At 47.0% G+C, this 15,086-nt stretch overlaps 1 protein-coding gene across 3 annotated transcripts in view; it reads left to right on the plus strand.

The window, feature by feature from the left end:
• Positions 1-977: 977 nt before the first annotated feature.
• Positions 978-15,086, plus strand: part of Nploc4 (NPL4 homolog, ubiquitin recognition factor) — a 57,836-nt gene continuing 43,727 nt past the window's right edge. Inside the window, exons 1-3 of one of the 3 annotated variants that reach the window (XM_021241332.2) lie at positions 978-1,200; positions 6,651-6,731; positions 9,713-9,825. In XM_021241332.2, coding sequence (XP_021096991.1) covers positions 1,186-1,200; positions 6,651-6,731; positions 9,713-9,825 — 209 coding nt within the window. In that variant the 5' untranslated portion in view covers positions 978-1,185. The remainder of the gene's footprint in view (positions 1,201-6,650; positions 6,732-9,712; positions 9,826-15,086) is intronic. The other 2 variants (XM_087208306.1, XM_004860934.3) reach the window with 2 other exon arrangements.

A 15,086-nucleotide genomic window follows, 5' to 3' on the forward strand; every position in this document is an offset into this window, starting at 1 on the left:
GACCCTGCTTCAACCTCCCCTCCCGAGAGGTCTTTCTTGACCATCTTTTTTATGTGTGTGCGCTAGGGATTCAACCCAAGGCGTCAAGCAAATGCTATACCTCAGTCCTGAGTATCTAATTTTCAAACAGTTCTCCCTGCTTTGGTTGCCTGGATAGCACTTAACAAGACCTGCCATCACATCTTTTCATGTTGATGTAAATTCCATGAGGGCAGAGTTCTGTCTCCCTTCTCCTTCATCCTCAGTATAAGAGCCATGGCACACACAAAGTGAACAGTTGGTAAATCTTTGTTGATGGAGCAGATAAGCCAAATTTGAATAACTGCTCAAGCGTAGGTTATAAACAGCATGTGTTACCCAAACTGACACTGTGACAGCAATTCAACAAAATTTAAAAAAAGTTAAGAGGTGGGGATGGGGAGGAAATAAAAATTACAATTTCCTCACTTTTAAATGAATGTAATCTGAAATCGAACTACGAAGTTAAACTGGGTAGCTTTTAGTTTCCTGGAGATTTTCATAACTTTTGTTTTCACAATCATAGGTGAGCTGCTTACAGAACTCCCAGGGCCCTGTGCGAAAGGCGGAGCTCTTTGGTGGAATATTAGAGCGCGTCAAGAGAGCAGCACCTTGAGCCAGCCCCTGGCCTTCCCAGCGCCAGGTGCACGGCGCTGAAGCTGGTCCTAAGGCACGTATGTCATTCAAAATGCAGTTTAAACTCGTGGGGATGTTATTTTCCCCAGAATCCACCAACTAACTGCATTTTGGGGTGAAATTTCGGATGCTTGTCTCTTCTGAGGGTTTATTGGCAGGGCCCGGGGTTGAAGAAGAGCTGCCTCTAGTCCCGCACAGCCTCAATCCACAAACCCCGCTGCTTCACTGGGCCTGGCGGTGCGGAGGCGGCTCCCGGACCGGGCGGAGGCGCGCTCGGCGGCGCCGCGTGCGCATGCTCGTGGCCGTTGGCTGGGTCGGAACCTGGTTTCAGGGCTGCGCAGCCGGAGGACCGTGTTGGGCGACGCACCGGACGTTGGCTGCTGGAGGAGCCGGGAGACGAAGCTGGAGCGGCGGTGGCGGCGACGGCGGGAGGCTGGGGCTGAGGCCGGGGCCGGGGCTGTGAGGCCCGTGGGGCGACAGGCGGCGGCGGCGGCGACCCGGGGCCCGAGTCCGGAGCCAGGAGCGGCCGCCATGGCCGAGAGCATCGTGAGTGCGGCGGCCTGGCGGGAGCGAGACGCCGGGATGAGGCAGCAGATTTGCCGGCGACCTGGGCGGGCCGCGCGCGACGTCCCCGACACCGGCCGGCTCCTCGGCGCTCGGCCTCCGCTCGTGTCGGTCCCTGCCCTGACCGCGCGAGGGGGACAGGCGGGAGGAGCCCCTTCGCGTCCATCTGCCGGCCCTGGGCTCCCCCGAGGCCCGGAGTCGGTGGCATCCTTCTCTCCTGCCCTTTGGGCCCGCTCCTGTCTTCTCCCTCATCCCGGCAAGGCCTCGTCCTGAGTCACTCCAGGAGAGCTGTCGAGGCGCGGGGCAGCGTTGGGGAACACCCTCTCCCTCCGAGGAAGCGGCCGGGACGGGGTGGGGGCAGACATCAGCCTGGCGGGGTTGGGCTCTTGTTGCGGGGAAAACTTCCTGTTTTAGAAGTAGTATGGTGACCAAGGTTGATGTCACTTTTACCTGACAGTAGAATTGTCACACTCTCCCCCCGCACAGTGCAAAGCATCAGGGAAAGATCAGAGAGAATCACTTGCGGAGTTTCCCCTCTAAAGTAAATATGGCTGGAGGAAAAACTGACAGGCTGGTTGGACGGAAGACTTGGTCAACGTTGAGGAATATTTGAGATTTCTTGAGCAGCAAAGCAGTAATAGGTGAAGAGTAATGTGCATATGAAAGCCAAGGGCAGGTCTCTTAAGTTGTGCCGAGTGTCCTGGACTGCTTCGGTGCTTCTTTCTGGGTGCTTTGGGTTTCCAGGAAAATCCAGCTCTCGCATTTAAGGCTTTTCTCTGAGGGCTTCCCCTCCTTCCTCAGTGCTCCTTTCAGGGTTCCTCCTGTCCTGTCTCTGTTTCCCAGCCTGGAGGAGAGTGGAATGAATACGCCCTCAAGAGAAACCTCAGGAGGGTTGACTCCTATTAAAAATAAAAGTCACTAGCCCAGCATGGTAGTGCACACCTGTAATCCCAGCACTCTGGAGACTGTGGCAGGAAGATTGCTGTGAGTTCAAGGACACCCTGGACTACCCAGGGAGATCCTGTCTCAGAAAGAAAGAAAAAAAAAAGAAAGAAAGAGAAAGCTCATCATTAGAATCTTGTCTAGAAATAGATAAGGAATCACCTCAGAGCTGCCTTCATCTGGGTGTGGTGGTGCATGTCTGTAATCCCAGCACTCGGGGAGGCTGAGGCTGGAGGATCTCGGGAGCTCAAGGCCAGCCTGGGCTACATGTCAAGACCCTTTCTCAAAGAAAACCAAACCAATTTCCTACTTTAGTAATTTTTTTTTGGTATCAGGGACTGGTCTTGGGTCCTTGGGCTTGCGCAGCAGGCAGCGAAATCACTGAGCTAAATCCCTGGCCCTCCTACTTTAGTAATTTTTGCTGAGTTAAAGCAACCTTACACAAGTGAGTCCTTCCTCACAGGGCCGTTTCTCACTAGTGTGCATAGGGCTGGGTTTTTCTGGACTGCACTGAGTGGTTAAGTTTCTCTAGTGAGAAATTAAAACAGACCTGAAATTTCAGAAGAAAAAAAATTTTTTAATTTAGACAGAGTTCTCTTTAAAAAATTCTTTGTGTACTTGGGCCAGGGATTTAGCTCAGTGGTTCCACTGCCTGGCTCGAAACCTCAAGGTCCTGAGTTCAATCCCTACCAAAAAAAAAATAAATAAAATTTTGGGGGGCCATGTTTAGGGCTCATGTTTTCAATCCTGATTATTTGAGAGGCTGAGGCAGGAGGATCACAAGTTTGAGACCAGCCTGGGTGATTGATTGATTGAGACAGGTCTTGCTATGTAATCTAGGCTGGCCTTGAATTTACTATGTAGCCCAGGCTGTCCTCGAACTGAAGTGATTCTCCTGCCTCAGTCTCTTGAGTGGTGGGGATTACAGATGTGCACCACTGTTCCGGCTAGCTGGAGGGATTTAGTGAGACAATGTTTCAAAAAATAAAAAAGGTCTGGGAGTGTAGCTTAGTGGTAGAAGGCTTTGGCCTAGCATGTGCAAGGCCCTGGGTTCAGTCCTCAGTACAAAAAAGAGAAGAAAAGTTTTATGTGGGGATAATGGTTTGTATCTTTCCGGTTCTTCAACTCCAAAACATGTCAAGAAGTTTTCTATGGTTTTCCTTTTCTTTGAGATATGGTCTTTCTGTGTTGCCAAGGCTGGCCTGGAACTCCTGGGCTCAAGCAATCTTCCTGCTTCAGCCTTCCAAGTAGCTGGGACCACAGTCATGTGTCACTGTGCCTGACTTAACTTTCTCTCCCTCCCAGTCCTTCCCTCACTCCTTCCTTCTCTTTTCCCCTCACTTTCTTCTTATTTATTTTTGGTGCTGGGAGTTGAAGCAGGGCTTTCTCACTGAGCTATATATTCTTAGCCCTTTTAATTTTTTAAATTTTGAGATAGGCTCTTGCTACATTGCTAAGTTGTTCAGCAATTTGCCATCCTCCTGCCTCAGACTCCCTGCCTCAGTGCTAGGATTAATAGGCAAGTTCCACCATGCTTGGATATAATTTTCTTATAAATAGGGAAACTTAAATTACTGAGAGGCTGTGTGTCCATATGGACAGGTCTGTCTCTAGTGGTACATTTTATTTTGTAGCCTATATTAAAAGCCAAGCTGGAACTTTCCTTAGTACAAGTTACATTCCTCTTTTGTTAAGTCCTGACTCCTGTGCACTGTGGGAGAGGATGGCTTGTGCTGCAGGACTGTGCAGTGTGGCCCATGACCCTTTCCTGTTTTTCGTGGTCAGTGGCAGCCACATTTGCAGTAGGTCCCTTCCAGAGAGATGCAGAGCCATTCACTTTTTTTAACATGCCTCAGTTTTGCAGACAGATTTTGGAACAAAATAAATGGAAGTATTTACCTAATGTTGTGTATTATGAAAACATTTTTCCTAGGTATTGACTCCATAATAAAGAGCACTAGAAATCAGAAGTCAAAAGAATTAATTTGTATTTCCACTTAACATGTATGAATGAGAATGAGCAAAGTGAGAAAAAGTCATACAGTATGTTACATTCTTTAAAAATTGGGATATTTTGGCCAGGTGTGGTGGCACACTCCCAGCATTTGGGAGGCAGAGGCAGGAGGATCACTGTGGATTCCATGCCAGCCTGGGCTACATAAGTTCAAGGCTCATCCGAACTACACAGTGAGACCCAGTCTCAAACCAAACCAAACCAAACCCTGAAATTGGGATATTCGTAAGGATTATTCAGAACAAAATTTTAAAAGCTGAGAAAAAAAGAGGCAGAGCCAAGTGATAGTTATTAGAAAATGAGAGTCATGCAATTTTAGGAAAATGTAGGTTATTAAAAATAGAAAAGGGGCCCAGGGATTTAGCTCAGTGGTGCCACCGCCTGCCTCCCAAGCAGAAGGTCCCGAGTTCGATCCCTGGTACCAAAAAGAAAAAAAAAAGTTCATTATTTCTAGGAAGTACTTCCTTGGGTTGGGGATTTAGCTCAGTGGTGCTGCTGCCTGCCTCCCAAACGCAAGTTCCCGAGTTCAATCCCTGGTACCAAAAAAAACCCAAGTAGACAAGATTCAGTAGCTGTATGTCACTGTGGTGTTTTGTGGTGTATCAGTGGACAATAATCTTTTTCTTTTTGCTGTACATGAACTTGGCATTGAAGTATACTGTTACCCCTATTTTGAGACAAGGTCTGGGTAAAATTGCCCAGATTGGGCTCAAACTCACAGTCCTCCTGCCTCAGGCTCTCAGAATGGCGGACTTACATGTGTGTGCCCCCATGCCCACCAGAAATTTTTTTTTTTTTGGTACCAGGGATCAAACTTGGGTCCTTGGGCTTGCGAGGCAGGTGGCAGAACCACTGAGTTAAATCCCCAGTCCAGAAATCTTTTTTTGGGAAGGGTACCTGGGATCGAACTCGGGACCTTGCACTTGTGAGTGGAATCACTTGCAGGCGGCGGAACCACTGAGCTAAATCCCCGGCCCTCAGAAATCTTTCTTAAAACAATGTCTTGTGACATTTTTCCATCTCATAGTGTCAAGTACAGCACACTATCAGGAGAAACTACAATATGAATGTTTTCTGACATAATCCTGTGTGTCTTCCCTCACACTCTTCAGGTGGTTGGGCAGTAGCTTACTGGTTTATAGCAGGGGTGCTAGTTCCTGGTCCCTGACTACAGAAGAGTTGGTACAGTGGCTGGAATAGTAGCACACCCTCAGAAGGGCTCCAGCAGTGTAAAAATCAGGCCCTAGAGAGTGGGCACCTTGTCTAGTAGTCTTGCAGGGCTGGCAAGAAAAAAAAAATTTCGGGGCCGGGGATTTAGCTCAGTGGTTTTGTCGCCTGCTGCACAAGTACAAGGACCCAAGTTCGACCCCTGGTACCAAAAAGAGAAAAAGAAAAAAAATTTTTTAAGCTCCAGTACAGATTCCATGATATTAAAGACCTTTATTTCTTTATAGTTTTAATCTTTCTACTAAAAGTAACAAATTAGCCAGGGACTTAGCTCAGTGGTGCCACACCTGCCTCCAGAGTTTGATTCCCCAGTACCAAAAAAAAAAAGAAGGAACAAATTAGATTTTCTGTGATCCTTTTGTGTCAGTCTAATTTAATGTCTGTGTATAGATTGTGGAACAAAATTAGATTTTTTATTTTTGGCTTTTTTTTTTGGTACCGGGGATGGAACTCAGGTCCTTGTGCTTGCACAGCAGGCAGCGAAACCACTGAGGCAAATCCCCAGCCCCATATTTTTGGCTTTTTGAGATAAGGTCTCAGAAGCCCAGGCAGGCCTCAAATTCAGCGATGTTCCTGCCTCAGCCTCCTGTCTGGCTTGAGATTGCTTTGTAAAGAACCCAGTCACTTTGCCAGCTGCCTTGCAAGCACAAGGTCCTGAGTTCGATCCCTGGTCCAAAAAAAAAAAGAACCCAGTCACTCACGATTCATTTTTTATTTTATTTTATTTTTTTGGTACCAGGGATCGAACTCGGGTCCTTGTGCTTGCGAAGCAAGTGGTGGAACCACTGAGCTAAATCCCTGGCTCAAGTCACTCATGATTCATGATGGGGTTTTCTGTTTTGTTATATTTTTCTGTAAGTTTGAAGTAGGAGAGGGGAAGGATTTCAGATACTCTTTATAAACAGTGACTAATCACCGGTTTTATTTTCCTTTGTGAAACGGTTAGGATTTTGAGCCATGCATTGAAGAACCTTGACCCTCACTTCTCCACTAGAAAGATTGAGCTGGGTATTGAAGGGGAAGGTGAGGTTTGGCTTTTGGTTACAGTGATCCTGATGACAAATGCCTGCAGATGTGAGCCTTAATAACAGATCAAGACAGGGCTGGGGATTTAGCTCAGTGGTTCTGGTGCCTGCCTGGCAAATGCAAGGTCCTCAGTTTGATCCCCAGTACCAAAAAAAAAAAAATCTTAATAATAGATTAGGACTGTGTTGGGCTGTGCAGTAAAGTATCGTTTTGTTTACAACAGATAATTCGTGTCCAGTCCCCAGATGGGGTGAAGCGGATTACAGCCACAAAGAGAGAAACAGCTGCAACATTTTTGAAAAAGGTACCTGGGGTGTGGACATTTTAACTTTTGGGGTCTTGTTTACTCCCATTGTGCATTTTCTTTTGCTCATGTTCCCAAGTTGTCTCTCTATTTTTTTTCTTTCCTTGGTACCGGGGATTAAACCAGGGACCTTGTGCTTGCAAGGCAGGCGCTGATACCACTGAGCTAAATCCCTGGCTCCCAAGTTTTCTCTTGCATGGCTTTTCTTCTATGGTTGGGTTGGATTAGTGCTGGATCAGGTGTTTGTCATGACTGAATGCTGCTTAAAATTAGAGCACCAAGAGGCCAATGGTAGTTGTCAAGTTATTTTGCAGGAGTAATATTTCTGAGTAAAAATTTGGAGAGAATTAAGCTGGGTGTGGTGACATGCATCTATAATCTCAGGACTCTGGGAGGCTGAAGCAGGAGTATTAAAATTTCAAGTCCAGGGCCGGGGATTTAGCTCAGTGGTTTCACCGCCTGCTGCACAAATGCAAGGACCCAAGTTCGATCCTGATACCAAAAAAAAAGTTCAAGTCCAGCCTGGACAATTTAACAACTTAGCAAGAACCTGTCTCTAAATTAAAAATAAAGGGCCGGGGATTTAGCTCAGTGGTAGGGCTGGAGATGTAACTCAGTGTGGAGGCTCTGGGTTCAATCTCCAAGTACTATACCAGGAAAAAAAAAATTGAAGAAAACTGTAGTTGTCCATCAAAAGGGAATTGTTACAAAGATGTATAGAATGATGCCACTGTAGTTAAAAAAATGAAAGCCACACACACACACTCTGTGGGCGCAGAGAGTGATATGAAAGAGCACAGGCCAGACCCTCAGTGGGTAACACTGGATAAGAGGCCCAAGGACGGGGAGTGGCTTTTGTACTTCATTCCACAGGTCAGCAAACTGTGTCCATGGGCTAGCCTCCTGTGATTGTAAGTAAAGTTTTATTGGAGCCAGTTGTGCTTGTTGATTTTTGTGTTGCCTGTGGCTGCTTTTGAGCTGCAAGCACATAGAGGTGATGGTTTGTGTAGAAATGGTATGACCTGTGAAGCCAGAAATACTGCCATGCTCAACACAGAAAATGGTTGGCATTTCCTATTTAACATATTTTATAATAGCAAAGGCATTACTACCTTTGTAATGATAAAAATGTATTGCTTTTCTTTTTTTTTTTGGTACCAGGGATAAAACTGGGGATCTTGCACTAGTGAGGCAGGCGGCAGAACCACTGAGCTAAATCCCCAGCCTCTGTGTTGCTTTTCTTATTTCAAAGCAAGAACAAATTATAGATAATGTTTAATATTTAATATATACAAGAATAAGAGGGAATCTTCAGTGTCATTTAGTTCAGTCCTTTTTGTTTTTCACAAACGTAGAGAGTTGAGGCTGAAGGAGAGGTTTGCTGTGGATCTCACTAAGCCTGTAATCTGTAGGTGAAGCCACAATTTATTTTGGAAATTTCGTTTCTAAAAGACATTTGCTATCACGATTCTAGTCCCGTGCTTAAGAAACAATATTTGTAAGACTAAAATGAAACCTGGAGCAGTGATATGTGCCTGTGCTCTCAGCTGTTCAGGAGGCTGAGGCAGAAGGATCCTTTGAGCCTACCAGTTCAAGACCAATCTAGTAACATAGTGAGGGCCTATTTCAAAAAATAAGTAAAACAACAAAAGGAAAAGGAGATAGATTTAATAGAGGCCAGATTATTTTCTTTCTTTCTTTTTTGGTAGTACTAGGGATTTAATTTAGGCTTTTACCCTAAACTACATCCCTAGTCCTTTTAGTTTTTATTTTTATTTCGAGACAGGATCTCACTAAGTTGCTAAATTCCTCCCTGGGTTTGAACTTGTGATCCTCCTACCTCAGCCTCCCAGAGTGCTTGGATCACAGGTGTGAGCCACCATGCCTGGTAGATAAGATAATTTCTGAGTCTTTAAGATGATTTTTTTTCTGGGTGGTACTGAGGATAGAACCCAAGGCTTCATATGCTAAGCATATACTCTACCACTGAGCTATACCCCCAGTCCTTTAAGATAAAATTTTTTCTTTTTTTGACCATACCGGGGATTGAACCTAGGGATATGCTGCCAATGAGCTACATTCTCAGCCCTTAAAAAATTATTTATTTATTTTTTTGGTAGCAGGGATCAAACTCAGGACCTTGCGCTTTCAAGGCAGGTGGCGGAACCACTGGGCTAAATCCCCGGCCAAAAAAAATTTCTTTTTTTTTTTGGTACTGGGGATCGAACTCGGGACCTTGGTTTCGAGGCAGGCACCGGAACCACTGAGCTAAGTCCCTGGCCCCCCCCTAAAAATTTCTTTCTTTCTTTTTTTTTTTTTTTTTTTTGGTACTGGGGATTGAACTTGGGTCCTTGTGCTTGCGAGGCAGGTGACGGAACCACTGAGCTAAATCCCTGGCCCAAAATTTCTTTTTTGAGACAGGGTCAGGTTGCAAAGTTGCCCTGGCTGGGGTCAAACTCAGAATCTTCCTGCCTTAGCCTTCCAGAGTGCTGGAATTACAGGTGTGTGCCACCATGTCTGGCTTCAACTTGTTAACTTGTGGCTCTGATTCTTTTTTCAAACTTTTTTTTTTTTTTTGGTTTATTGAGCCAGGGTCTTGCTGTGTATTCCAGGCTGGCCTTGAATTCAGTATGTAGCCAAGCTAACCTTGAACGCATGGTGATCCTCCTGCCTCAGCCTCCCAAGTGCTGGGATTACGCAGGTGTGCACCACCATGCCCACCTCATTCTTCAGACTCTTAAATGTGTCTGCAGTTTAATCATTTTTCCACAGGACCTTTGCTTTCCATATACTTTTCTTATTTGAATTGACACTTTCATGAACAGTACAGATTTGTCAAGAGAGTACAAGACAATGAGGAATTTGGTGAATGAGGAACAGTTTCTGGGCTACATGGGCATTTTTCCATTGTGTCTTATTCTGTGGCACATTTAGTGACACCTGAGTATTACATTAAATTTCTGTTTTGGGATTTGTTGCAGGTCGCAAAGGAGTTTGGCTTCCAAAACAATGGCTTCTCAGTTTACATCAATAGAAACAAGACTGGAGAGATAACAGCATCATCCAGCAAATCCCTCCACTTGCTGAAAATCAAGTAAGTGCCACTCAGGAGGGCCTCAGAAACGGGGAGGAACCACGACCCCCACAACCCATGTAAGGATCTCTGGATTCATCATATTTCCTCCTTATACCACTAATTAGGGTCTTGTAAACCCCACCATCCAGGGACTGTGTTGCTCGGCAGGTGTGCCCCTGTCATACTAGGTCTGCAGTTACTGTTGAGCAGGTTTTTGTTTTTTGTACCAGGGATCGAACTCAGGACCTTGCACTTTTGAGGCTGGCACAGTGCCACTGAGCTAGATCCCCAGCCCCGAGCAGGTGTTTTTTGTTGTTGTTTTTTTTGAGCAGGTGTTTTTTTTTAATGGAGATGGTACTTCATTCCTGTGTTTTGTGTTTTTTTTGGTACCGGGGATTGAACTTGGGACCTTGCACTTGTGAGGCAGGCAGCGGAACCTCTGAGCTAAATCCCCGGCGAGCAGGGTGTTTTTTGAGGCAGAGTCTCACTGTTAGTTCAGGTTGATCTTGAACTCACCAGGTAGCACTAATTGGCCTTGAACTCGTGGCAATCCTCCTGGCTCAGCCTCCCAGGTGCAGGGACTACAGGCATACGCCACCATGCCCGGCTTGTTGAGCAGGTTTGCTTGAATGTGTGTCACTGTGGAGAAGGTTGTGGACGTGGGTTTGTGTCTGCAGTGGTGTCAGCTGCTATGTTATTCAGCTCTCCTTTTGCAGGGACAAAATACCTGATAGCGGCAGTTTAAATGAGGAGAGGTTTCAGAGTGTTCAGTCCATGGTTGGCTTACTCCAGGACAGAAGTGGCAGAGCTCCTCAGCCTGTGGCAGTCTGGAAGGGGGAACACAGCCTTCCGGGTCATGCCCCAGGGAGCCACCTGCAGCCAGGCTCCACCTCCTAACAGCACTGTCAGCTCTGAGCCCATCAGGATGAAACCACTAATGAGTACACCACCCTTATGGTCTGATCACCTTCCAAAGCCCACCTCTGAGCGCAGGAGACTGGGGGACATGTAGGTTGAATCCAGAGCAGCTGCACACTCAGCCCCTCCTCTGGAGGGAAGGACCTTGATTGCACCCATGTGTAAGAATGACCTGCCTTGTCAGCTCTGCTTGCTTGGAGGGAGAGCTGCAGGGTAGTGGCCCATCGTCATTCCTTTGAGTGGGTTACTTGGGTTAATGACGCTCCCAGCTTGCAGAGACCTCAACCTGCTGCCTGTATGTATAACGCATCACCCATCCAGGGCTGTTTTAGTGCTGCAAGGGCAGAGTTGAGTGATTGTGATAGACCATGTGACCTGTGGAGCTGAGAACATTTGGTTTTTGTTTTTTTGTTTTTTTGGTACCAGGGATCGAACTCAGGACCTTGCACTTGCGAGGCAGGTGCAGTGCCACTGAGCTAAGTCCCCGACCCGAGAATATTTGGTCTTTGCCCCTTTGTAGGACATTTTCTGACTGTCTGCACTGCCTGGGCACCTGGTCACACACCAGCAAGCAGAGCCCATTACTGCCCCTCAGTCCTCAGGCTGTAGACGTCAGGTGCCCTTGGCTGCAGGCAGCACATGGTGGCCACTGTCTGAGGGATTAGGTCAGGATGGTGTGCAGTTGGCTGTGCGCCTGTTTACCAGTAAGAACACGGGGCTGCTCTGGCAGTTGGGTCACTTTTAGCCCACATGCTAGGATACTTAGGGAAAAATTTTATAATTACAGCATTTGTTTATCCTACAGAGATTTATTGGACACCTATTATTTGCTTGCCTCTGTAAGTTAGGTTATTCCTTTCATTGTTTGTGACCATTTCCAGAGTTCCTGAGACCATCTTTCCTTCGAGTTTATGGAGTCATCTTGAGACTCAATCCTCATGAATGTTAGGCGAGTTGGGGGTTATACTTGCTAGCTGTGAGGTTAGGGGCTTTACTTTGCCTCACTCACCTTGCCTTCCTTGTCTGTGAAGGAGAGCAGTGCCTCCTTCAGGTGGGTGCACAGTGCCTGCACCACATGAGCAGGAGTGTGATTGATTGATTGATTGATTTTGGTTTGTTTTTGTTTGTTTGTTTGTTTGTTTGTTTTTTGGTACTGGGGATCGAACTTGGGACCTTGCACTTGCAAGGCAGGCACCGGAACCACTGAGCTAAATCCCCAGCCTGATTTTGGGTTTTTTTTGAGACAGGGTCTCCCTAAGTAGTTCATGCTGGTCCTGAACTCACTATGTAGCCCAGGCTGGCCTCAAACTTGCAGCGATCCTCCTGCCTCAGCCTCCTGAGACCTGAGATTACAGGTGTGCACCACATTTTAAAATTATTTTATTTATTTATTTTTTTGAGACCTACTCTCATTATGTAGTTGAGGCTGGCTTTGAACTCGTGGTGATTCTCTTGAGTGCTGGGATTACAGGTGTGCGCCACCATGCCCAGCATAGCTGTCTTTAGGAACTGTTCTGAGCTAGGTGTGGTGGTGCACTCCTGTAACTCCATCATTCTGAGACAGCAGGGTCGAAAGAGTTCAAGACCCCACAGCAAAAAAAAGGAAAGATCTGTGTGACTTGCCTGGAGTTTCTGCTTGGTTTGTCTGCCGTGGGCTGAGGTTGGTGTTATTGTTCCTGCCTGATGTGAGCCGTGCTTCCTGTAGCTGCAGAATTTGAACATCAACTGTGCACATCACTTCTGCACAGTGCTTGCCATCATCTTTTAAATGGGGTCTCTTCTCCATTTGTGTTACCATTTCAGGGGATACATTTTCCACTTTTAAATACTGTATTTGACTCCCTTTTGTTTTCCTTGTGGTGCTAGAGATTGAATCCAGGGCCTTACATGATAGGCAAGTATTCAGTCACTGAGCTTCACCCCTGCCCCAAATTGTTCATAGTTGGGGATGTGCCATGTGTTGTGTATGCATTGTGTAATATTCAAATCAGGATAAGCATCTCTGTCTCCTCAGATGTCATTTCTTCACTGTGAAAATATTGAACAAGTTTCCTTTGAGCTTTTTGAACTACACAGTGGATTATGGTTATCTGTGGTCGCCCTTCTGGCCAGTAGCACACAGGACTCCTTGCTCCAGTCTGACTGTAACTTGGTACTCATTGACCAGTCCTACCCCATCTCTCCTCCTTGGTGCACTTCCCACAGTCTGGTAACCACTAATCTACTCTCAACTTCTATGGGATCAACCCTGCAATATGAAACCCTTTACATGTGTGTGAGTAAACAGAATTAATCTAGGTGTTCACAGCCTGTGCCCCAGCTTGAGGGGCTGTCAGGTCATGGCCCTTCTTGTCTCACCTCTGCTGGTGTCCATCTCCATTTTCTCCCATTGTTGAGTCTTTTTCCCCCACTTCTATTTATTTTAAAATAAAACAGGTACTAAAGCCCGAGAGGGCATTGTGTGTCTTGATGTATTGTCCCATGTGCACCGTTGCAAGCAGGTGAGGATATTATCCAACTGTCTGTTCCCAGACACTATGATTTGGTCTTTTTTGTGTATATGTGGTACCGGGGATTGAACCCAGGGAGTGCTGAACTATGTTCCCAGCCTTTCTTATTTTGAGAGAGATTCAGTAAAAGTTGCCCAGGCTGGGCTTAAATTGTGACCTTTTTGCCTCAGCCTTCTGAGAAACTGGGAGTACAGGTGTGTGTCCCATGTGCCTGGTCTTTTTTTTTTTGGTACTGGGGATTGAACTCTGGACTTCGTGCTTGCAGGGCAGGCGGCGGAACCACTGAGCTAGATCCCCAGCCCCCATATGCCTGGTCTTGCTTTTAAAAAAACAAAGCAAAACATTCTTCAGCTTCCCCTTCTATCCCTTTCCTTTCTCATTCTCTTTTCGTCTGTCCGTCTGTGTGTCTCTCCCTCCCTCCCTCCTTCCTCCCTCTCTCTTTGCACTACTGAGTATTGAACCCAAGACCTTCACACTGAGCTACATCCTCAGCCTTGTGTATGAGCCTTGCTAAGTTGCTAATTGCCCAGGCTGGGCTCAGACTTGCCTCAGCTTCCCGGAGTTCTGGGACTACAAGTGTGTTCCCCTCTGCCCAGGTTCCTTTCTTTAAGATGTATTTAAGAACTTGCTTACCAGACACTGGATGCAGAGGCCTGATGGACTTGGCTGGGCCCAGCCCTCAGGAGGGATGGTGTGCTGTTTGGTAGGAGCCACAGGGTGTCTGCTTTTCAACCCCTACATCCCTTTTCTTCTGTAAAAAAAGTGAAACAAGGTTGGGCCATGTTGCTTAGCTGGCCCCAAACTAGATTCAGGTGGTTCTCCTGCCTCATCCTCTCAAGTGGTTTTGGCTACAGGTATACACCACCATGGCCTGGCCATTTTTCACTTCTGGATATTGTTTGATTTCTTTTCAAATCTGGTTGTTGATGTTGAGCACTCTCAAGAGGCCATGCTGCTCTTGCTCCTTCCCAGGTTTCTGTTGTGCTCGCCTCAGTTTGTGTCTTGGAATTTCAGCACCCAAATCCTGAGCCTATGTCTCAATTTGTTCATCTGCTTATAGTGGCTTGTTTCCCTTGTATCTTTCTCTCTTTCTCTCTTTCTCTCTCTCTTTCCCTCCCCTCCCTCTCCCCTTCCCTTCTCCCCTTCTCCCCCTTCTCCCCTTCTCCCCTTCTCCCCTTCTCCCTTCTCCCCTTCTTTCCCTTCTTCCCCCCCCCCCCCCCCCCCCCCCCGGTACTGGAGATCAAACTCAGGACCTCGTTTGCCAGGCAGGCTGGCACCACTGAGCTAAATCCCTGACCCTGGGATTTTCTTTTTGAGAGGACCTGTTTTACTAAACTTGATTCCCGGGAATTCTAAAGGATTTGGGTTTAGTGGCATTGCTTCTGTGGGCACAAGGGGGTGCTGTGGAGCTGAAATACCTCTGAGTTCCTTCACGTCTTTGGGTGTCCTTCTCCCTGTAGCGTTCTGGGTGCCACCCCTAAGACAAAGGGCAGAGCAGGCCCCTGTTTACAGCCTCAGAGGTGGGTCCCCCCATCTATGTAGTGGGTGGAGGCAGGCAGGATTTCTGCTTGGTTCCCCTTTTCAGCCTTTGGAGTCGCCCTGCTGTTGAGCTGCCCTTCAGTTACCTGGCTTTGTGTGGGAGTCTCGGGCTCAGTAGCCTGCTCTAGGCACAGAGGCTGGAGGCCTGCCTGCCTTCGCCCAGTGAAGGGTCACGAGCCCTAAGCCTCAAGCTCCAATCCTGATGTTGGCCCCAGGCAGCTCTGAGCCGCGTTCCTTCTGCTCTTGCTGACTAGACTTCAGGCATTTGGCGTCGAGAGTTCCTTTACTTTCCTTAGAGGTCAGTGGTGGTTT

The sequence above is a fragment of the Heterocephalus glaber genome, unplaced genomic scaffold, assembly GCF_053883595.1.
Source record: "Heterocephalus glaber isolate CG9 unplaced genomic scaffold, H.glaber_assembly_v1.0 deba00000937, whole genome shotgun sequence".
Lineage (NCBI taxonomy): Eukaryota > Metazoa > Chordata > Mammalia > Rodentia > Bathyergidae > Heterocephalus > Heterocephalus glaber.